At 39.6% G+C, this 22805-nt stretch overlaps 1 protein-coding gene across 3 annotated transcripts in view; it reads right to left on the reverse strand.

The window, feature by feature from the left end:
- The window catches only part of TRPC3 (transient receptor potential cation channel subfamily C member 3), a gene marked incomplete at both ends in the record, with an annotated part of 77622 nt that overhangs the window by 38714 nt on the left and 16103 nt on the right, over positions 1-22805 (reverse strand). For all 3 annotated transcript variants that reach the window (XM_080797176.1, XM_080797175.1, XM_080797177.1), the window contains 3 exons: positions 2896-3060; positions 12031-12219; positions 19178-19949. In XM_080797176.1, the coding sequence (XP_080653302.1) occupies positions 2896-3060; positions 12031-12219; positions 19178-19949 (1126 nt within the window). The remainder of the gene's footprint in view (positions 1-2895; positions 3061-12030; positions 12220-19177; positions 19950-22805) is intronic.

The raw sequence follows: 22805 nt of genomic DNA on the forward strand, positions 1-22805 counted from the left end.
GCTTGGCTTCTGCTTTTGAAAATGACGATACAGGATTTTTTAAAAAAATAGATGAAATGAGAAGACTTTAAAAATTCTGCTTCTGTTTGTGAAGAGCTATACATTATGAAAACTACTCTTTTTAGGGGATGCTGCCTCCAAGAGTAATTTAAGAAGTCTTCAAACTTCATTGTTTCTAAATATCCAATTTGTCTTAGAGTCGACTGCATTCACAGGTGCATTTCTGAAAATCACAAGGCATATGCTGGTTATTCTTATTTTTACAGGAAAGACTATGCAACCAACATATAGGTTTTGAGAGTCTAGGAAAAGAAACTCCAAATTTGTAGTGTGTATTCTTTATTGCTTTATAATTGAAACTTTATGAGTTTGGAGACTCATTCATTTATAACTGAAGTGTTATGATGTGTTTGTAGTACCTAACAAGGCCTTTGAAGATTAATAACCTTACTACTACAGAAATAAATTTTTGTTCTCATTTCTAAATATTCTGAAATCATGCTGCACTTTGTATGCTATAAAAAAAGACAGAAGATATCAGAATCAGGTAAATGTTTTATGTGTTATTACCTCAATAAGAAGAAGGAGGTACGCAATAACTAAAACCTCTAAGTAGGTTAACTTAATTAAGTCAGCCCTGAGTTTGGAAAATCATATAAATAGTACAAAAGCATCTCTAAAGTTCAGTGCATAATTATTTTAAGGTAACTCCTTTAAAATCCCATGTGATATAATGTCCTTAAAAGCCCCATGTTCTAGTAGAAATGAAAAACAATTCTGCCTGTCCCAAGGGCTTCTGCAGCCCAAGAATTAGGTACATTTGGTAGATTTATCAAATAAGTTCTCTAGCCTACATACTCAGAACCAACTTCAAACTCAGTCTGTGACCTTACAAAGCACCAAGCATTACATTTAAGAGAATGCAACTTCAAACAAATGTTTTGTATGTCTGGAACCTTAATTTGATGTCAACAAATCACGGAAGAATGTTAAGCATTTCTGGAGTTGAACATGAATGCAGACAGACAAGTGTCACATTTTCCATATCAGACACAGAAAAAGAAACAACACATTTACACGCCACTGTGCTGATCTGCAGCTGCAAAGAGCCACATTTGCAGAAGCTCATCTGTAGCACACAGTGATTTCTTTTGGGTGGCCAACTCTGTTTCTCAACAAGGCTGATTTTTTAAAACTTGAAATTACATGAAAATAAAGCAGCATGCCTATCTTAAAGATGGGATATATGTAGGGAGCTCTTGCTATGCTGTCTCCTTGCCATAGTCTAGGTGGTATACGGTAGATATAAATGTGGGCTCCAGCAACGATTTGATTCCCTCCTTTACCTGTCTCCACTGGACAGAGAGTTCACCACACCACTTTTTTTTTAAAGATTTTATTTATTTATTTTTCAGAGAGAGAGCACGAGTGAGAGAGAGAGAGAGAGCACAAGCAGGGAGAGCCACCAGCAGAGGGAGAAGCAGGCTCCCCGCTGAGCAAGAAGCCTGCCGCAGGACTCGATCCCAGGACCCTGGGATCATGAACTGAGCTGAAGGTGGAAGCTTAATTGACTCAGCCACCCAGGCATCCCTCACCACACCATTTACAAGAGCTGCACTTTTCTAAGTGAAGAGAAAAAAGGAGTGGACTTCAAGGTTTTAACTGATTAAGCTGCCCCCAAAGATGAACACTTAGAAATCGGACCTTTCTAGGTCATTTCCCTCAGGAAGGGAAATTATTTGCAGGGGAAGTGATTTTTGCTTTAATGCATCCTCTCTCATCATTTATAGATTTTAGACTTAAGGGTTCATATATTGGAGGAATGGTAAGGTACTTTCCCATGATACATAATAAAGGAACTTAGTCGACTCATCAAAACTGATCAGAATGACAGACTTTCTGCCTTCATTTGCAGGGGCAGCTCAACAATGAAGTGAGAGGGATGCATAGTCTCACATGTGTATGGTTCCGGCAGAGGGGGCCTCACTCTTCCAGAAAGACTACTGAGCCAGAAAGATGACAGATTTCCAGGATCATTTATAGGTGGCCTTGACTCTTTTCCTGAAACTGCCTCCGATTTAAACAAAATCAGACTTTGAAATATAAAAACAGGATTAAAGGATCTCACAACAGCTTCTCCCCCCCAGCAGTGCTCTTTATAAACCTAATACAGATTCTGTCAGCATGACTAGGATTCCTTCCCATATCTCGTTGGGGGATCTTTGAGGCACAATTAAATTGAGTCTATACTGTCAAGTTGAGAGAGGGACAAAGGTAGTAAACAAAATGATTCAAACAAAACTAAATAGATAAATAATCTAAAAATTCCAAAGCCCCCAACCCAAATTCTACCTTTTTTAGAATCTTCTGAAGGAACAAAGGGCCGGGGGAACCTGGCATGGACTTTCTGGAATTCTTCAAATTAACACCACTGTTCGTGACTGCACTTAATACACTCAGCCTCAGGTCTCTTGACAGGTTCCAACGAGTCACCCTCCTGTTCTCAGGTTAACTGATTCTTGGTACCACTGCTGTAGGGCTGTTCTCCTACCACAGGCCAACTCAGTTGACTCTCTGTTTATTAAGCTGTAAACAGAATTAGCAAAGTGCCACCTCACCCAGGTAGCTTTTCCTCTTGACTACCATGGGGATTTTATCTTAAAAACCTGGTAAGTATCATATGCCTTCAAATGTGGTCTATCCCACAGTACCAGATCCCTTTTCCTCCCTTATTTGAATTTATCCAGTCGTTAAAAAGCAGAATTTGTGTTCCTGAGTCAATTACCATTCAGGGTAAAATTGACAAGAGACTTAAGTAGGGAGCTTTTTCTTTTTTTATCCCTAAAGCACATGGTACATGAACCACTGAGGAAATGGATGGAGAAAAACACGTACCCTGCTGCATGGTGCGATCCAGTAGCCAATGGCGAGAAATGGGAGGCCCAAGGCCACAACCAGCACAACCAGACACTTGATAGCTATGGTCTGTTCCCGCAGGCCTGAGAGGTTCTCGTACCAGATTGTCAAGAGCTGCTGCTGGCAGTTGGGGTGAGCCACAAACTGTGGGCAGAAAGAGACGTAGGTTACTGCACCATTGAGGACACTTCAGCTACTGACCACTTGTGCATCCTAAAGATATTAATATGCACTTTTCTGGAATATAGGCACTAGAATACGCTCCTTTACCTTACCTCCATTTCCCAAATTGCTTCAGAACTAGTAGAATTAAAGTTGGCAACAAGAGGGTAAAATTGACGTTGTCCTTAATTACGGTTCTTTCTTTGAAAGTCCCTGTAATTCACAGATTCCTCTCCAGAATCTAGGTGACGTATGCTTTCCTTTGTGGAAATGTGTCTCATCCCACTGTCTGCCAGCTTACTTGCATTTGGTTCAAGATGGAAAAGAACAGTCATTTTGTTTATTGTAGACTACAGCTAAAAGGAAAATGTGTCAAGTTTCACAAGCAATTCCTAAAATGCTACATGTAGGAAAAATATACACACCACATGCCCTACGTACATGTACGTGCTGCCACTGTAAATCTGCAAAGATCTACAAAGAGCCAACAACTGGCAAGAACTATGCTTGGTCCACACTTGCACTGCCTCCAGGAACTGGCATCAAATGTCCCTTCCTTTCTGTTTTAGTAATCTGTCCTCTTTTTGTTGCTTCCTCTCTCACAGGTCAAAAACCACGGACATGTATCTCCAACAGTTCTTTGTAACTACACTTCTAACCAGGAAAAACTGAGCAAATTATGTTATTTCACCCCTGCTATTTTATTGTGCCATCTGGTTTTACTAAGTCATCTGCCAGCATATCTATTCAGAGGGACTGGGATTTCATTAAAGGCCTGTCCTTATGCAGGTAGCAGAATGTATTTGTAGTCAGGCTCATGTGAAAAGGCCCCTACATCAACAGATGCCCATTTGTGACTAGATATGCCCATCTTTGAATGACCAGGTGCACTTTGCCCAAACTTGGAAATTATTTAGCGTCATTCACAAATCAACTACGAGTACCAACATATCTTTTTTAAGGGTGTTCAGCAACACAAAAATCAAGGTATCACTATCTTCTAAAAAACAGAATAAAAAATAACAATGAACCTGTTAGGAAGTACTCGTGAAGTGTTTTTGTTTTTTAATTAAATTTTTTATTTATTTTCAGCGTAACAGTATTCATTGTTTTTTCACCACACCCAGTGCTCCATGCAATCTGTGCCCTCCCTAATACCCACCACCTGGTTCCCCTACCCTCCCACCCCGCCCCTTCAAAACCCTCAGGTTGTTTTTCAGAGTCCATAGTCTCTCATGGTTCACCTCCCCTTCCACTTTCCCTCAACTCCCTTCTCCTCTCCATCTACCTTGTCCTCTATATTATTTGTTATGCTCCCCCAATAAGTGAAACCATATGATACTTGACTTTCTCTGTTTGACTTATTTCACTCAGCATAATCTCTTCCAGTCCTGTCCATGTTGCTACAAAAGTTGGGTATTTTTGTTTGTTTATTTGGTTGGGGTTTTTTTTGCAAACTCGTAGAGGCAAAGAAAACAGCGCCAGTCCCCACCAGGTGAAGGGTTCATCTTTCATCAAGTGCTAGTTAATGATCCTGATATCCTAATGATTCTTAGCAACTCTAGGCTATTCCTCAAGTTATTTGGCTATTTATTAATAACACATCTACTAGGAAATGAACAGGTTTCTATTTATTGGTGTATAGTTTCCCATTAGGTCTTCTAATTAAAAAATAATAATAATAAAGTTAAAAAAGAAAACCTCATCTCCCAGGGTAGGCAGTAGAGATGCAATTTCCCCCAAATCCCCACTTTTGCTCCTGTGTACAACTGCCCTCTGAGAAGTCTGGTGAGAACCGCTCCGGTGACGGCTGTGCCACTGGGTGCAATGGGTCTTGTGCTGGTAGAAGGGGAAAGGATGAGTTTATAAATATTAGATTTCAAGTACTTAACTGAATTTATTTCAATAATACAAACTGGGAGGATTTGGGAGATTTAAAGTACTACAAAGAAGATGCTATCTTTTCTCACTTAATGAGTTCAATATGAAAAAGCATATTTTATAAGTGTCTTTCCATTCAATTGTAAAAATCCCAGGTCCTAGAGCTCACTCACTGGTCATTGCTAGTTGCTAGATCCATATCAGATCTCCTTTCCAGATTCAAGAGCCTGCCACTCCTCCGAAGTTCTGATTTTTTATTAATACAGTCATTATTTTAACTTGTGATAAAATACGATCAAGGCTGAAAACGCTGGGGGCTTGGTGACAACTTTCTAGGGTTCTTGTTGAGAGCTCTGCCAAACTTCCACTTTTGCCCTTATACTCTACTGGACCATCTTCCTCCTGCTTTACCCCTCCTCCTGTGTTAAAAATTCTCATCTCCTCTGAGTTCCTACATGTCATTCATTCATTTATTCATTCACTCTTCAAAATGTCGTACACTCTTCCTGTGAGCCAGGCACTGTGCTAGGTATCCAGTAGAATAAGGTGAAAATGGAAGCATCAGTATGCATAAAGGGATACGCCGTTCCTGTTCTCGGGTGCACAGTAAAGCTCTCAATAAAAATGAAGAAAAAAGTGGAGAGGCACCTGGGTGGCTCAGTTGGTTAAATATCCAACTCTTGATTTAGGTTCAGGTCATGATCTCGGGATCATCATAGGATCCAGCCCCACACTGGGCTCCACACTTGGTGGGGAGTCTGCTTGGAAGTCTCTCCCCCACATCGGCCCCTGCCTGACCCTGTCCCAGGCTCAATCACTTGCTTGCTTTCTCTCAAATAAATAAATAAATCTTTAAAAAAATGGGGACAGTCTCCTTATGCTTGCGAAGATAAATAATCAACATTTAAAATAGTACTAGTTTTAATGTTGGTCTGAAAGTCTTGTTGTTTGGAGGGTCTGCATTTGTGAGAAGTTGGACAGATGCAAATAAAAAGCCCTCCTGTGCCTCCAGCTAGGCTCAGCTGAGGCTGGGGAACAGTGCCTTTAGAGAAATCCACAGGTGGAAGAGACAGTGTCATCAATCAGATTACCAGCTAGGAAGCCAACATGCCTTTTTTTTTTTTTTAAATAGGTTGAGGGCTTCTGCAAGATAGAAAATCGCCATGAAGTTGAGAGACAGGTGACATGGGTCCATATAGAATTGATGGACAAATTCCGCTTTTGTGAGTGTCCAGCCTTTCTTTCTTAGGTTTTAACTCTTGAGAACAGAAATATTAATGTTGCAGCATGGCTCCCTCTTTCTGCTCCTTTTCTTCCAGATAATCTTCAAATCTGAAGCTGTGCTTTATGGCATTAATTGGACTGTATATATAAGTTGCACAGCCCTTAAAGACGTGATAGCTATCAGTTTCTTTCATATGGCATTATGTAATGATTTGCACAATGTAGTGCAAACACTTAATATACGTTAAATAGTAGTCCAAATTGTGGTGTTTGCATTTTACTTGTAACACTTGAAAATCCGGCTTAACAACTATATTTCCTGTACTGTTAATTCTACTCTCTTCCTAAGTAATATACCAGCATATGGTATCTGTTCATTCCTTTCAATTCATAGGAAGAAAGCACAAATGGATATTTTCTTCCAATAATTTAAAATCCTAACGCAAGCACAGAAGGAACCCTAAAAAAATAAAATAAAATAAAATAAATGCAATAGTAACAAGTGAGGGAAAAAAGTTAATCCCCCTGGGAGATGAGTTCTGTTCTTTTCAAGGACTTCAAAATAGGGCAGTGACCTTTCTCTCTTAAAATTGTTTACTTCCTAAAAAGTCTCCTAGGCTGCCACACCAGTCATAGCCAGTCGGTTAAAATTTGTATGCTGCATCCTAACTTCAGTGGACCAGCAAATTGAAATTGTTACAAAAATAATGCCCTTATTTGAGGTTTTCTTATTTAAAAGGAGAACGCTTGACACACAAGAAAATCTCAATCTTTCAATGGAACAAAACTACTGTAGCACGGAGAAGAAACATTTTTTTTCCCTGCCAAATGACTAACAGATTGTAAACTGAATTGCTAATCAAGACAGGTTAATGGAAAACAATGAGATAATTTTCAACTTAAAAAGACATTCACGTTACACTGTCTTATCATCAAATCAGCCCTTACAAGAACTATTTTCATGGAACTACTGTTGTACAAAAACATGGTAGGAACACTCTGTTTTTGTTTTTAATGACATGGTTGGAGGCACAGTTCATGCCATTTAAAATACTGCTATGAATAAAAGCTACGTCATTCAACTTCTTTTTAAAGCTCTTTGAGTTATGAAATATACGGAAAACATACATTGTATAAGTTTGCGGGATTTCGAACCCAGAGTGCAAAGTGTTCTGTTCTTTTTTGGTGCCAGGCAGGAAGCTGGCCAAGAGTCTGCCCAGTGTGAGACTCAGGACGGCACCAGCCAGCACATGCACTCTGCCCAAGGTCTCTGTTGTATATTTACCACTCTCATTGCATTGTTCAATTTTGGGAATTAGGGAAAGCACACCTTCTTCATACACAATAGGTAACTGTATGTGCATATATTACTGCATGTCTCTTTTCTAGATATTTCTATAGTTTAATCTCACCATGGAGAAAGTAAGAGAACAAAGAGGAAGAACCCAGGAAATTTCTCCCCTTTCTCAATAGCTCAGTTTTCCACATTCGATGATCTAGCAGCTTCTAGTATCTTTTACATTTGTCAAAGACTTCCGAAGAATGGATGGAGCTTACTAGGAGCAGTTATTTCTATGCGGGAGAAGGGACTGATGTTCATCCTCAAGTTGCACAGAAGAGAGAGGCACAGGCAGAATTAAAACTCAGAGCTTTTGTGGGGAAGTAAATAATCTATTATTCTAACTGGAAAATAACTGATGTTTTTGCCTAAAAGTTAATCTTCTGTACTCTTTCAAAAAATCAAATTTCATCTTTCACTCTATTCCATTCTTTTTTTTTTTTGAGTTAAAATTTTTTTCCACTTTATTTCTTTTCGTGTTTCAAAATTCATTGTTTATTCCATTCTTTTTTGTAGACTAACATGAGTAACTCTACAAATAGTAATATTTACTATCTTTCCAGTTTTATTATTTACCTTAGAAGCACCCCAGAAATGATTCTGGGATGGATAATTGAAAACATCCACTCCCTGCCAGAGAACACATTATTGTTTGTTCCTCATCAGTAGCATAAGATTGCCCATTTCACCTATGGCATTGAGAATACTTTTTATTCTTTAAAAATTTGAGACAGGAAATATTATTTGTATATTAGGATGCATTTATTTTAGTACCAGAGGGTTTGAAAATTTTAAATATGTTTGTTAGCCATTTGAATTTTCTGTGAGTTGCCCATTCAAGCCCTCTGCTTATTTTTCTGCAAAGCTCTAGAAATTTTTCTTAAAAATTTATTTGAGCTTTTTGGATATTAAGAATATCAATCTTTTGTATGTTAGAATTGAAGAATTATACCTTTTTCACATTGCCCTTTACTTTTTTGTTTATGATCTTTCTGTGTTCGTAAGTTTTAAATTGTAGGTTGTCAGACTGTTTACCTCTTTGTTTTGTTATTTCTTTGACTACTTTTGTATTAGAAACTTCTTTCTCACATAAACAGAAACTCATGTTCAGATCAGGGCACCTGGGTGGCTCAGTCAGTTGAGCACCTGACTCTTGATTTCAGCTCAGGTCATGATCTCAGGGTCATGAGATCAAGCCCCACATGGGGCTCCATGCTGGGTGTGGAGCTTGCTTAGGGTTCTCTCTCCCACTCTCTCTGACCCTCCCCCACATGTGCACACTGGTATACACTCTCTCTCTTTCTCTCTCTCACTGTCTTAAAAAAAAACGTTCATATCTCTCCTCTTCAGGTCTTTCATATTTTCATTTTCTTGACTGTCACTGAGCTCTGTAAGGCCTGGGTAGAACTCGTGGTGTGATTCCTAGGGAAGATCTGAGTTCTGGGGACTGTAAGGTCAGAGAGAAGCTAGTAGTCTCAGAACCAGAGTGGGGGTACCTCTTGGGCACGTGGCAGAAGAGACTTCCTGCATCTCTTGTGGGAAACAGCTTACCATCACACAAAACTGGTTTCCTTGGTGAATTATGAATTGATTTGAATAAATATAAGTTTATCATGTTATCAGGAAGAAAAAAATTCTATCACATATATTTTGAAACCCCAATGCCTCGCATGTAGCCTATCCCTTGAGCCCTCCAATTGGGGAACCCTGAGTCACACATCATGAGTCCACCTGCCACCCAGGCAGAACCGGTGCCTTTCGGAGCTGCGGACTACCTTTCGGACTACCTCAGTGTCACAGTGGGTAGGGTTCACGTACCACTGTAACACAAGAAGTGGTTTCGCTTCAGGACTGGAAATGAGATGAAGGAAAAAGGAAGCACTCAGAAGGGATGGGGTATCTTTCCTCCTTGCTAGATGGAGACACATGAATGTTGTGAAGAATGAAGGAAGTCTTTTGGGCTTTTTTGGGCATGCTAGAATAAAGTTTTTATATATATTGAGTGAAGCTTCCAAATCAAGTACTTTAACTAATACTCCTTTTATAACATAAAACAAACAAACCCACAAACACCTGAAAAGCCCTAAATCTCCTTTCAGTTTCAAATATATTATTTTGTTGTTTCCTGGCAGTTACTTGACTGATAACAAATTTATTATTAATGACATTTCATACGTTGTAAGCTACACATCAATTTATTTAAGATTAACATGCCAGGAAGACATTCACTGTCTCAAGACCATTTGGTTAACAGAAGTACATCTATAGATGAACTGTCTCTGCTAATATGACACTTTCAAAGTAACAATAAAGAACCAGTGACAACTGAAATCAATTCTCTCCTCTCAGGCACTAAAGAAAAGAGGTGTGTATTGCAAGATCTGTGAATAAATGTCCAGACAGATTTCTAAAAATGGTTTAATATTAATCTTAGTCAAAATTATCTTTTTTCCTTTATTATAGAAAACCTCAACTAGTAAGAATGCTCTAGAGAAAGACAAGAACTATAAGATTTCACTCATATGTGCAATTTAAGAAACAAAACAAGCAAAGGGGGAAAAAAGAGAGAGAGAGAGAGAGAGAGGGAGAGGCAAACCAGGAAACAGCCTCTTAACTACAGAGAACACAGTGATGGTTACCAGCGGGGAGGAAGGTGGGAGGATAAATGAAATAGGTGATGGGGATTAAGGAGTGCACTTACAATGAGCACCGGGTGTTGTATGGAAGTGCTGAATCACTATATTGTACACCTGAAACTAACATCATACTGTATGTTAACTAACTGGAATTAAAAAATAAAAACTTAAATAAAAAAAAAGAATACTCTGAGAGGAGGGCAGTTGAGCCAATTTACTTTTAAATGGTAATTCCTTGAAAAGTCATTTCAACATCAGTATTTACTAAGAATCTTCACATTTCCCCCATCTTATTAAGTTGATGGGAGATCTGTGATTAATAGTTGACTAAAACCTTGTGAACACTATATGTGAAAGTTCTCTGGATTGTGGTAGAATCTGTGTGTGTGTGTGTGTGTGTGTGTGTGCGTGTGTGTGCGCACGTGCATGCATACGAGGAGAGAAGAGGAAAGAGACGAAGTTTCCCTTACGCTCACTTGCTGGTAGGGTGCCCACACTTTCCTCCATTCCACAGGTCAGAGGCATATGCACAGGCTTCGTTCTGGCCCTGGTTCTGAGTAAGGTTTCCCGAGGCACAACTTAGATAGACTTGTTCGTCCATCTCTAATGATTCTGTGAGTCTCCTCAGATCCCTTACTAAATTCCTTTCTGCCTAAAATGACTGTAGTCTATTACTGAGGACAGAACCCAACACAATGAACATGAAATCTGTGTTTGATGACGAAAAGCTGAACTTGTTTAAGAGTCATCATTCTGCGAATGAATTTTCATAATGTAGAAATGTTATCAGCTAATACATGTTGAATAATCCCCATGTACTAGACCTGTGCTAATTACTTTATATGCATTAGCTCTTATAATCTTATAAACTACTGAAAAAGCAGTTGCTTTTGTGGTCCCTACTTCATTAACTGAGCAGACTGAGGCTTGGCCTGGCTGGGTGACTTGTCCATGGCCACCCAGGGAACAGGTGGTTAACTGAGGACTTCAACCCCTGCAGGCTGGCTCCCTGCCCTCTTAAGCACCATGCAGGGAGGGCAGAAAATTCAGCTATGCAGAGATTAACCAGTTCATGAAACTAGATCTATTCCTGAAAGTAGCTTACTTCTTGGTGACTTGTCAGTTTCTCTTAGAGTACCAAAAAATATCAGTTATATAACATATAAATGCTGCTAGGTTATAGATAACTGAGATTTTTATTATAGTAAAACATCATAACTACAATTTTCATGATTTACAAGCCCTATACAAGCAGCAAATATACACACTTAACAGTTTATCTGCAATAAACAGAGTAAAAAAGTAATCATAAATTTTATTTCTGGTATCCACAGCTCTGAACATAGACACATTATTTAAGCTTGGCAAACCTTAGTTTCCTTGTAGATTAGAAATGCCATCATCTATTTCACCTATTTTATAGGTTAAATGGATAATAACATAGGCTTGTCGCAAGGATTAACATGACAGTTGTAACAGTGACTTACAAAAATGTATACAAGTAACATTTTATTCTTTTTAATTGCATTGTAATGAGCAGTTCACAAAGTTCTTTTGTGTATCTTAATCCACTGAAATCGTATTATCTGAGATAGATAGGAGAGATTATCCTCCATTCACATGAGGAAACTGAAGTTTAAAGAAGTTTTATGACTTATCCAAGGTCTCACAGCAGACAAAAAGTGGACAGGATTGCAGAAGCTAGATATCTGACTCACAACTTAACCATACTTTACTTAATCTCTTTCATGACCAAAAAAAAATCTTTTATCAATAACATCTTTATAATTTAAAACATTTTCCCGGGATTATAGCATAGTTGATATTACATGTTTATTCCAATATGGTGCTGGATAAAAGCGGGCCACTCACCTTTTTCACTTCATACTTAATAGCAAGCTTGACACGACTCAGTGAAGCTTTATGCCTGTGTAGCTCTAGAGGCTCTGCGGATTCAAGATCTCCATTCAGAATAGCTTCTACTTCTTCTGAGTCCCGGCAAAGATCCAACACACCCACCACAAAGTCTTTGCATTGCATGGAGAGCTTCCTATAGTCATTCTAAGAACAAGAGTTTTAAAGTTTAATTCAAGGAATTTGCTTTAATTCAATGGAAAGTGTTTAGAGTTTTTGTGAATTACAAAAAGCGGTCCCTTCTTCTGGGTTGGAAGCTACTGTTCCTACATGGATGCAAGGCTTGCTCAGTTAGACATAAGCGGGATTTGCCCCCACTCCCGATCTCAGCCAGTACCTTCTGCAATCCACCCACTCTGAAAATGGTATGCACGTTTGTTCCTGGTTTGTATTAAGAGATGTTGGCTAAATGATAATGGGCACAGACCCGAGGACCAAAAAGAGCTGCATCTCTCATATACACAATAGTTTCCTTACAGCCAAAAGAAAACCATTTCTGTAGTGCAAATTGGTTTAAATGGTAATTTTTCTGAAGTGGCGATCTGACGTAGAAGATTGACTATACATGAAAATAACTTGTTCAGTGTCTATTCTCCGTTGCCTTGTTGGGAGACATAGCTTCTCAAAGGGCAGTCCTACAATCAGTAGCTGCAACAGCACTTGGACTTGTATTAGAAATGCATTCCCGGATCCCATCTCAGTTGTTCTGACCTAGAAACTGAAGAGGGCTCAGTAATCTGTAAACACACTCTCCATGTGTTTATGATACACACTTATGTTTAAGAATGACTGGTTTCTAGTGAATGAAAAGGGATGGACAGGCACCAACAGAAAGAGGAGGTATTTTTCCTTGTTTGTCTGAAGGTTATCATGTCCTGCAGAACTGGAAGGAAAGAAATGTCTGATTATATGTAATTGAATTCTCAGGGGTTGCAGAATATCAATACCTGAGAGAAAATTTCCAGGCCACTGGAACTAACACCTTGCTAAAAATAATCTGTGAATCTTTAATTTCATTAGCATATTTATATAGTGCCATGGACTGGGATAAGGAAGTCACTTGGCAGCCTTCCCTGTTACCTTCTGAATGGAGTTCTATTTCTAGCCCTTTAGTTCCAGTCAAGGTATCAATGACCATCTGTTGGGAACATATCTTACTTTCAGAAATCCCAGTTCTACTTCTATGGCTTTCACTAAAATTTTTAAGAAAGTTAACTGGATGATGGTCTGATTTGGCACACTTGAGGAAAACACAGTTCCCCGTTTCAATATGGCCTGAGATACTGTACATGTCTAATAACCAAGTAATACCTAGCACAGCAGAATTTCCAGGCTTCCAGAAATCCTACTTAAAACAAAAACATGAAGAATTTTAATTTTTTTCTTTATTTTTTAAAAGATTTTTATTTATTTATTTGACAGACAGAGATCACAAGTAGGCAGAGAGGCAGGCAGAGAGAGAGGAAGGGAAGCAGGCTCCCCGCTGGAGCCCAACGCAGGGCTCGATCCCAGGACCCCGGGACCATGACCCAAGCCGAAGGCAAAGGCCTTAACCCACTGAGCCACCCAGGTGCTCCTAATTTTTTTCTTTAAATAAATAACTGACTTGATGGGCAAAAATCACGTCACCGACTAAACTAAAGAAGACTGTTTAAAGGCGGACGCCTGGGTGGCTCAGTTGGTTAAGCCACTGCCTTCGGCTCAGGTCATGATCCCAGGGTCCTGGAATCGAGTCCCACATCAGGCTCCTTGCTCAGCAGGGAGCCTGCTTCTCTCGCTGCCTCTGCCTGCCTCTCTGCCTGCTTGTGTGTACTCTCTCTCTGACAAATAAATAAATAAAATTTAAAAAAAAAAAAAAAAGAAAGACTGTTTAAAGGCTACACAGTCTAGAAGAGTTTCCATTTCAGATATCAGAAATTCAGATAAGGAACAGTTACAGTTAATCCTTCTCCCCTCATAAGAAAATAGATAAAATGAATAAAAACCTCAATCTTTGGTTTCCATTCAAGCTGGTACCATGCAACTGATAAAATTAATAAAATGTTCAGCCTCTGGTTTCTATGCAGAGTGTCAGTTAAATATCCATCTGCCTTCCATTCCTGAGAGACTAATGAAATATTTTATTATAGCATCCAGAAGAAGTATTAAATTCATGCCTGTTTCCATATAAAGCTCCCCTTTTAATGCAATTTTTTTAGATGAAATTTCCTCATGTTACTCCTCAGTTCAGACTGTTTTATAAGATTTGGTACAATATAGGATAGCCATTTCTCCACTGATCAGAAAAAAAGAGAGACTATATCAATGCTTGAAGAAAATGGTAGCCACCTCTGCAGTAACACCTGAATAATAACTCATTGTTTCAAGAAATCATAATCAGTAAATTGTCTTAAAGAAAGCTGTGTGGTTTGTTCACATCCATGGAAACATCAATCAAGAAACAAAAACTGGCAGTCACACGAATTGCAAAAGCAACACTTTGTCTTCATAACACCGTAAGCATTTCCAGCAGGAAGAAGTCTGTTGCCCAAATGCAGAAAATAATCAGTGCTGGAGATAACGGCAACTTCTTTTCTTGTGGTCATGGGATGCCACTTTATCAGTATATGTGGCGCTCCCAGGGGAAGATGGATGGGGACAGCTAGAGAACCTTTTCTCAGTTGCAAAAGTAACTACCTGAAGTCTGCACTGCCGGACAATACTAGCTCTACCACGAGGTCCAGCTGTATCTTATTTCCTGACTTGGACCATTTGTCTGGTCTGCATTTTCTAGTAATTTTCTCTTAATTGAGTTTTGCTTAATCATCTTCATTGTGCCACTCTTCTAATGCCATGGCTGTCCACGAGGTTACCACAAGGACCTGCTCCCTTCCCTATAGAGCAGGAACTCAAAGCCCTGAAGACCTGCTCAAGCCAAGGGATGATGCCTCATCCTTGTCATAACCTGTCTACAGGTTTTAGCACATTTATTTTAATGCTTATGGTTTAATCATCATTCTAATCCCTTTTTATCTGTAAGAGAAAAATTGAAATTCAGCTCTAAGGAGGCTTGGTTCGGTCAGATCCTTTCCCTGATAACAAAATGGGAGGGGAGTATAGTGGTTAAAAGCACAAATCTAAAGCTAGACTTTCTGGGTTCAAACACTGCTTCTACCACCTACTAGCTGTCTGATCCTGTGGCATTTACTTAGCCTCTCTGATGAGAATATGCCTATATAATGTTGCTGCGAGGATTATATGCTTATGGCATGCTTCGTACACAACAAGTACTATAGAATTACCTCAGTGTTATCAGGCACAGAGCATTAGATAGAATATCTAGACCCAGGACCCAAGATGCCTAAATCTAGGCTTAGCAGATGGGTCCTTGGCTAATAGGCTTTGTGGTCTCAGTTGTAAAATAAGAGGTCTGTACAGCCAGAGGACTCCTAGAATATCTTCCTTCTTTATAAAGTGCCATCTTGCTTTTGGATTATATTTCTTTAACTTTTCCTTGCAGCTCTACTGTGATGTAAGTTAAAAATTGCTTTTCTAATTTAAAGAGAGGAAAACTGAGACACAGGGGAGGCAAATGCCTTCTTCTTTTTTCAAAAAAAAGGGGGCATCATTGGCTCAGAATTGAGAAACTTCACTTTGCATTCTCACAGTTTAATAAATGACTAGCTTTCTTACCACTGACATTTGGAGGATTAGACCTGGAGTCCATCCTGTCCAATATTCTGTTTCTCAGAATAGCTTCAGACATCATTTGCACATCCAAACTATTTCTTTAATAACCTGTCACCGGGCTGTCCTCCATTAATTTATCTAAATCTATATCCTAGAATGTTCAACTTTTGGGGGTAATGACCTTCACATGTTTTTGCCATCGTGCCTCCTGAATTCCTCAAGGAACTCTGAAAACTACACACTGCCTCAGAACCTTCTTGGATGCAGCTAAGGGATGGCAATTTGAGGTGTGAGATGCTAATCTTACAGGCCATTGATAAGATGAAACAGGTACAGGTGTCTAAAAAGGGGGGAAAAATCGCTTCTTTTCCACTAGGGACATCTTATTTTTTCATTTCAAGGCTAGTATTTTGAGTGCATCCTCTCTATGGAAATAATATAGCGAACACACAGAATAGGGCAAATTAGGTGACCTGTTTATCTCAGAAATGAGCTTCACTTCCACTGCCCCTTCCAAGCTCAGAGTCTCTGGGTCTGTGCTGTGAAATCACTATTTTCTCAGTCTGTCTAAAGCCCTGATGGATGGACAGGAGCATAGGACAAGAGGGCAAAGAGATGAAAGGAAGGCAGATATGAAAGGAATAATAATGACAGGCGAGAATAGGAAAGAAAAGAAATATTTAGTCAGGAGAGAGAGACGTGTCCTTAGAGACTGTAACTGCTGGAGAATCATCTGTGTCCCAGCTCAGAGAGGGTCATGCTACACAAGTGCTTTCCATATAGTTCAGAAAAAGGAACTGAGAGATTTAGATGACTTTTGCATATCCTTAGATACTTGGTAGTTTTCTGGACTCTCTCTTAAATTCAGTTGTGTTTTCTTCTCTCTTTGCCTCTTGTAATATTTTCCCACATTTCAAAGGTTATCAGAGGTGACTCTTCAAGTCAGGGTAAAGGAGGTTCTAAGTATTATCAATCCAGACTTAGCCAGCTTCAGGGGAAAACTGTGAATAACAAATTTTTTGAACTATCGCTTCACTGAGATGACTTCTCTGGGCAGAATTGCAAACATCATCATCTTTTATAAATTATTAAAGCATAATATTAGAAAATATTCCCTTTCGTAGACTCCTACAGATTTTCAATATATTATTAAGCAAATGCAAAAAAAAAAGAGCTTGAATGACATTTGAAATAGTGGCAAATAAATTCAGAATTATATTACTAGGTCAAAACAGTGATATTTAGAACTTTTTTACTTCAATGCTTTTCTACTCTCTCTGAACAGAATTTGAAGTTTTCAATTTGCTCAGAGACAACTCAGAGCAACAACTTAAAAATAAATAAATAAATAATTCATTTTGAGTCCAAGGAAATACATCTCTTCAAATATCACATGATGATTCCCTTCAAAGAGAGTAAATATAAGGTGGTATTTATTTTGTCTTTGTATTTTTCCACATTTTCACAATAAATTTGTGTAGTTCTTACATCAGAAAAAATTTTAATATAATAACCAAGTTATGCTAAGTCCAGATCTCTATCAGGACAAGATGAAGGTTGATGAATATCTAGGTGATCTGGTGTGTAGGGGAAGGGAAACAAAAAACATGCAAAACTTTCCTGCCATTTTTTTTATGATTTTGGTTTTTTTAAATTTTTTTAAGATTTGTATATTTTTTAAAGATTTTATTTATTCATTTGACAGACAGAGATCACAAGTAGGCAGAGAGGCAGGTAGAGAGGAGGAAGCAGGCTCCCTGCTGAACAGAGAGCCCAATGTGGGGCTCGATCCCAAGATCCTGGGATCATGACCCAAGCTGAAAGGAGAGGCTTTAACTCACTGAGCCACCCAGGTGCCCCATGATTTTGTTTTTAAAAAGACCATTTTTCTAGAGCAGGTTTAGGTTCAAAATAAAATTAAGAGGAAGGTACATAGAGTTTCCATATATGCCCTGTCCCCAAACGTGCACATCTTCCATCATTGACATCTCTCACCAGAGTGGTACATTTCTTGCAACTGATGGGCCTTCACTGACACATCATAATCATTCAAAGTCCATAGTTCACATTAGGGTTCTCTCTTGGTGTAAATTCTATGGGTTTAGATAAACGTATAACAACATGTATCCATCATCATAATGTCATAGAGTATTTTCAGTGCCCTAAAAATCCTCTGTGCTCCACTGATTTATCAGTGGATTCACTCCTAGCAATACTGATCTTGTTTCTGTCTCCATAGTTTTGCCTTTCCCAGAATGTCGGATAGTTGGAATCATATAGTATGTAGCCTTTTCAGATTGGGTTCTTTCACTTAGTCATATGCATGTAAGGTTCCTCCATGTCTTTTCATGGCTTAATAGCTCATTTCATTGTTTCATACCATTTTCTTGCAACCCCTTAAGCTGAATTATATTGCTAGTTGCATTTGTGCAAATCTCACTTAAGTATGAAAAACTGTAATAAGATCTGAAAGACAGAATAATCACTCTTTCTGTGATCTGACACCACAACACTAAAAAGCAGATTAACTCAGCATCCAGAAAATAATTTAAGGAATTGATGTCTACAATAATCTTCTTAGGTGGACAACAGGAGACAAGAACCTGCTGAAAAACAGTCTGACTTTCACCAGAACCATGAAATCTCCTTTTGCCCCAGATTTAATAGGTAGAACCATCCAAAATACATAAGAGGATGTAGCAACTGAATAAAAGATAAAAATGTTCCATCATTCATGTATAATTTTTATAAAAAAATACTGCTTAGAAATACTACTACTTGTGGACTAGAAATGATGTTCAGAAAAAAAAGTTCATTTATTTAAAAAAATCCATTAAAACAAAACAATTTGCTATCCTTGTATTTCTGTGTTGACCCAATGTCTATGACTCACCACTCTGAATATACATTTGTGGATTTCAGGGAGAAGCATTTTTATCATATTAATAAAATGACTTTAATTGTATTTCATGTTAGTCTTTTGATTTTCTATTTAAAGGGCTATAGAGATGTTTGGGCCAATAAACACTTCGTTCAAAACTAAATACCCTTCTGTGTTGTGTGCCACCATAGCACTAACTACAGAAGGGGAAGAAGAATTCGGGAGGCAAAAAGTCACACCTAATCCCTCCTTTAAACAAAAGAGGTGGGGGTTGTGTGGGAGGGGCCGTCCTGCGTTCTACTTAATGCTCATCCACACAGAACAGCACCGTAATTATAGCTCTCTGATTCAGTATACACCGAAGCCCAAAGCGAATTTATCACAGCACCATGCCGAGAGGGAGAAATCACCGAATCATTTCTGAACATTTCCAATCCCTCATTATTTTAAATCTGCTGGGCAAAACTGATTCCAGAGCAAACTTGGGGAGGCACCAGGCGGCAGCAGGAAAGCGGATGAGCATGCAGGGTAGCCGGGGTGGAGCGCGGAGCTTACCTTGAACTCCTTCTCTATGTTGGCTAGCTTGGCCAGCTCATTGCTGAGCTCCAGGGCGGTGAGCACCGGGTCTTCGCTAGACAAGGACAGGTACGCGGGGCTTGCCAGCCCCTTGTAGGCATTGATCCTCGAGCGTGAGTGGCTGAAAGAGTCGTGCCTCTGCTTCTCCATGCAGTCTCCGCACTTGCAGAAATAGTCGTGCGGCCGCTCGATCCTGGCGCCCTTCATCAGCAGCATGTGTACCACCTCGTACTTCTGGCAGTGCGCCGCCAGGATGATGGGCGTGATGTCGGGCGAGAACCGCGTGCCGTCCTCGTCGTAGGCGTAGAAGTCGTCGTCCTGGAGCTCCTGCTCACAGGGACTCAGGGTCAGGCGCTTGCTGGCCGCGAAGCCGGGGTGGTTCAGGATGGCTTCCACGATGCGCACGTAGCCCTTGCTGATGGCAAGCAGCAGGGCATCGCCGATTCGTGCCAGGTTCTCCTTCTTGAGCAGCAGCTCCGTCACCTCCAGGTGCTCGTTGCCGACGGCCAGCTGCAGCGCGTTCTGGCCCATGTAGTCCACGCAGTTGACGTTCAACGTCTTGGACTCCTCCAGCATCTTGCGCACCACAGGGATGTTGCCATACTCCGCAGCGTCCAGGAAGCGCTCCTCCTCGGCGGTAAGGCTCGTGCCCCGGTCATTGAACATGAAAGCCGGGCCCCGGACTGCCTGGCGCCGGCCCTTCTCCCGCATCACCGTCTTGCGCCTCAGAGATGGGCTTCCCTCCATGGACCTAATCAGCAGCAATGAAAAACAACTATAGACTAGTAGGGCTTATTGCTTCCTCCCACAGATCCGGCCCTTTCTAAGTAGGCAACACCGACAGCCGACCTTCGGGTCCACTAGCAGCTGGGTCAGTTGCTAAACAAGGCACCCAAAATTTACACCTGTACCTAATATGGGCTGCTTGGGCCCAGAGAGGAGCCTATGGCCTATCATAACGAGGGTTCCTGTTCAAAAGAAAATGGCATTTGGAAGAAATAATAATATAAACAATGTCCAGACATCCATGCTTCCCTTGTGGCTCTGGTAAAGATGGAACTCACTGGACCTCCTATATGGTTATTACCATACTAGTCTTAAAAGTCTTGAAAATAGAGGTCTAGCAGGTTCTTGGCACCAAAGCACTAGGATTTGAGGCTAAAGAAAGCAAATTTTTCAAGAATTAGGACAGAAGAATCCTTTCAAGTCATTGCATATTTTTAACTAAGTAAAATAATTGATGGGGGCAGGGGTGGGGAGCCTAGGATTTAGGCTAAGGATCTTTCAGGATCTTACCTTTGTTATCTTTTTCTCTTAAGGGTATCTTGCCTCTGCCCCCACCCCCCCCAAAAAAAACCTAACTTACTTTGTTGAAAATAACTATGACTTTGTAATGAGTTGTTTAATTACCAATATTATATAATTGCCTCTTTGAAGTAAAAAAATATAGTATGATTTATGGTTGAAAAATCACTACTTATTGGGTGGCTCAGTCAGCTAAGCCTCTGACTCTTGATTTTAGCTCAGGTCATGACCTCAGGGTTGTGAAATCAAGCCCAAAGCCCCACATCCAGCTTCACACTAGGCAAGGAGCCTGCTTAAGATTCTCTCTCTCTCCCTTTCTTTCTCCCTCACCCTCTGCCCCTACCTAACCCCCTCCCCATCTCTCTTAAAAAAAAAAAATCACTACTACTATTTTATGAATAAAGCAACTGGACACTAATTGTAATATCCAGAACAATGTACCTAATATCTATCACATTCATTGAGATTTTGCTGCATTATGAAAGTGATGTCATTAAATTGATGTGTACAGTGATTCAGGTTCACATTTTAATTTCTGTAATGGTGAGTAAATTCATTTCTTTGGACTTCTTTACCCCAGATGTAAAATGGAAATTTACAAAGTGCTCCAGAGTTTCCTCATTAGCACATGAACAAAAAGCTTTTTTAGAAGTTCTGAGTCTCTGAAAAATGATGCTAAATAAACAACATAATTTTTAACACTGTGATTACTTTTTTTAACATTGTGATTACTTTTACTATTTAAATGGCTGTTATTATAAATACAAATCTGCATTTTCACCCTTAGCCAGATCTAACATTCTTGCTGACTGAAATGCTCAAGATAAGCTCCTTTAAAATATCTGTGATTTTTGTTTTCTGTGTGAGTTGCAACCAAAAATACCAGATAAAGTTCTTTTTGACATTACCGACTTTTGAAGCAAATAATAGTGGCGAGTTAAAAGTGAATGGCTGAGGGAGAAAAATGCTTTCTTTCTGTATATATATTCCAGAAATACTTTCCACCATTGATAAAATAATATTCACAGAGTCAGGGGCTGAAAACTAGCTAAAGGGGACACTGTTCTTCTCCCTGGGGATCTGGGATCAGAAGAAATCAGAGACAGTTACCAGCCCCCTCTCCATTCTCACCTCTGTTGACCTCAAACCAAGAGAGGAGTGCAGAAGGCTTCCCATATGGAGACCAAGGGAATGTGGCCAGGCTAACCTAGGTCTTCAGAGGTGATAACCAAAGAGTTCCAGAGAGGCATGTTAACTCCAAGGACAACAGTGCTAACCTGGCACCCCATTCTAGCGGCTCAACTAGTGTCAGGTGGTCAACTTTTTAAAATTAAATAAATATGGCACTTATATATATACATCTTTATATATGTACATAAATATGCACACCCATGTATGCACACACATACCTATGCATTTGTAGCAATTTCCAGAAAGCAACACAAGAGGCTTTTAATTATAGTTATACCTGGGCTCTAAGCAGTAGAACTTAGGAGCCATAGGAGAAGGGAGATTTTTGCTCTTCACTTTTACCCTTTTGCACATTTTGAATACTTTTAACCACAGTTTGAATATTTTTATTAAAAATAAAATGCATCATAGGTGCCTGGATGGTTCAGTGGGTTAAGCATCTGCCTTCGGCTCAGATCATGATCTCAGGGTCCTGGGATCGAGCCCACATCGGGCTCCCCGCTTAGTGGGAAGTCTGCTTCTCCCACTGCCTGCCCTTCCCCCCGTTCGTGCACGCTTTCACTCTCAAATAAATAAAATCTTTTAAAAAGTAAAAATAAACACAGTAGAGAGCCCAGATATGAACCTTCAACTTTATGGTCAAATAATCTTCGACAAAGCAGGGGAAAAAATATACAGTGGAAAATAGTCTCATCAATAAATGGTACTGGGAAAATTGGACAGCTATGTGTAGAAGAATGAAACTTGACCATTCTCTTACACCATACAAAAGGATAAACTTGAAATGAATAAAAGACCTCAATGTGAGGCAGAAATCCATCAGAATCCTAGAGGAGAACATAGGCAGTAACCTCTTCAACATTGGCCACAGCAACTTCTTTCAAGATATGTCTCCAAAGGCAAAGGAAACAAAAGCAAAAATGAACTTTTGGGACTTCATCAAGATCAAAAGCTTCTGCACAGCAAAGGAAACAGTCAACAAAACAAAGAGGCAACCCACGGAATGGGAGAAGATATTTGCAAATGACACTACAGACAAAGGGCTGATATCCAAGATCTATAAAGAACTCCTTAAACTCAACACACACAAAACAGACAATCATATCAAAAA

This window comes from Martes martes (assembly GCF_963455335.1).
Source record: "Martes martes genome assembly, chromosome: 2".
Lineage (NCBI taxonomy): Eukaryota > Metazoa > Chordata > Mammalia > Carnivora > Mustelidae > Martes > Martes martes.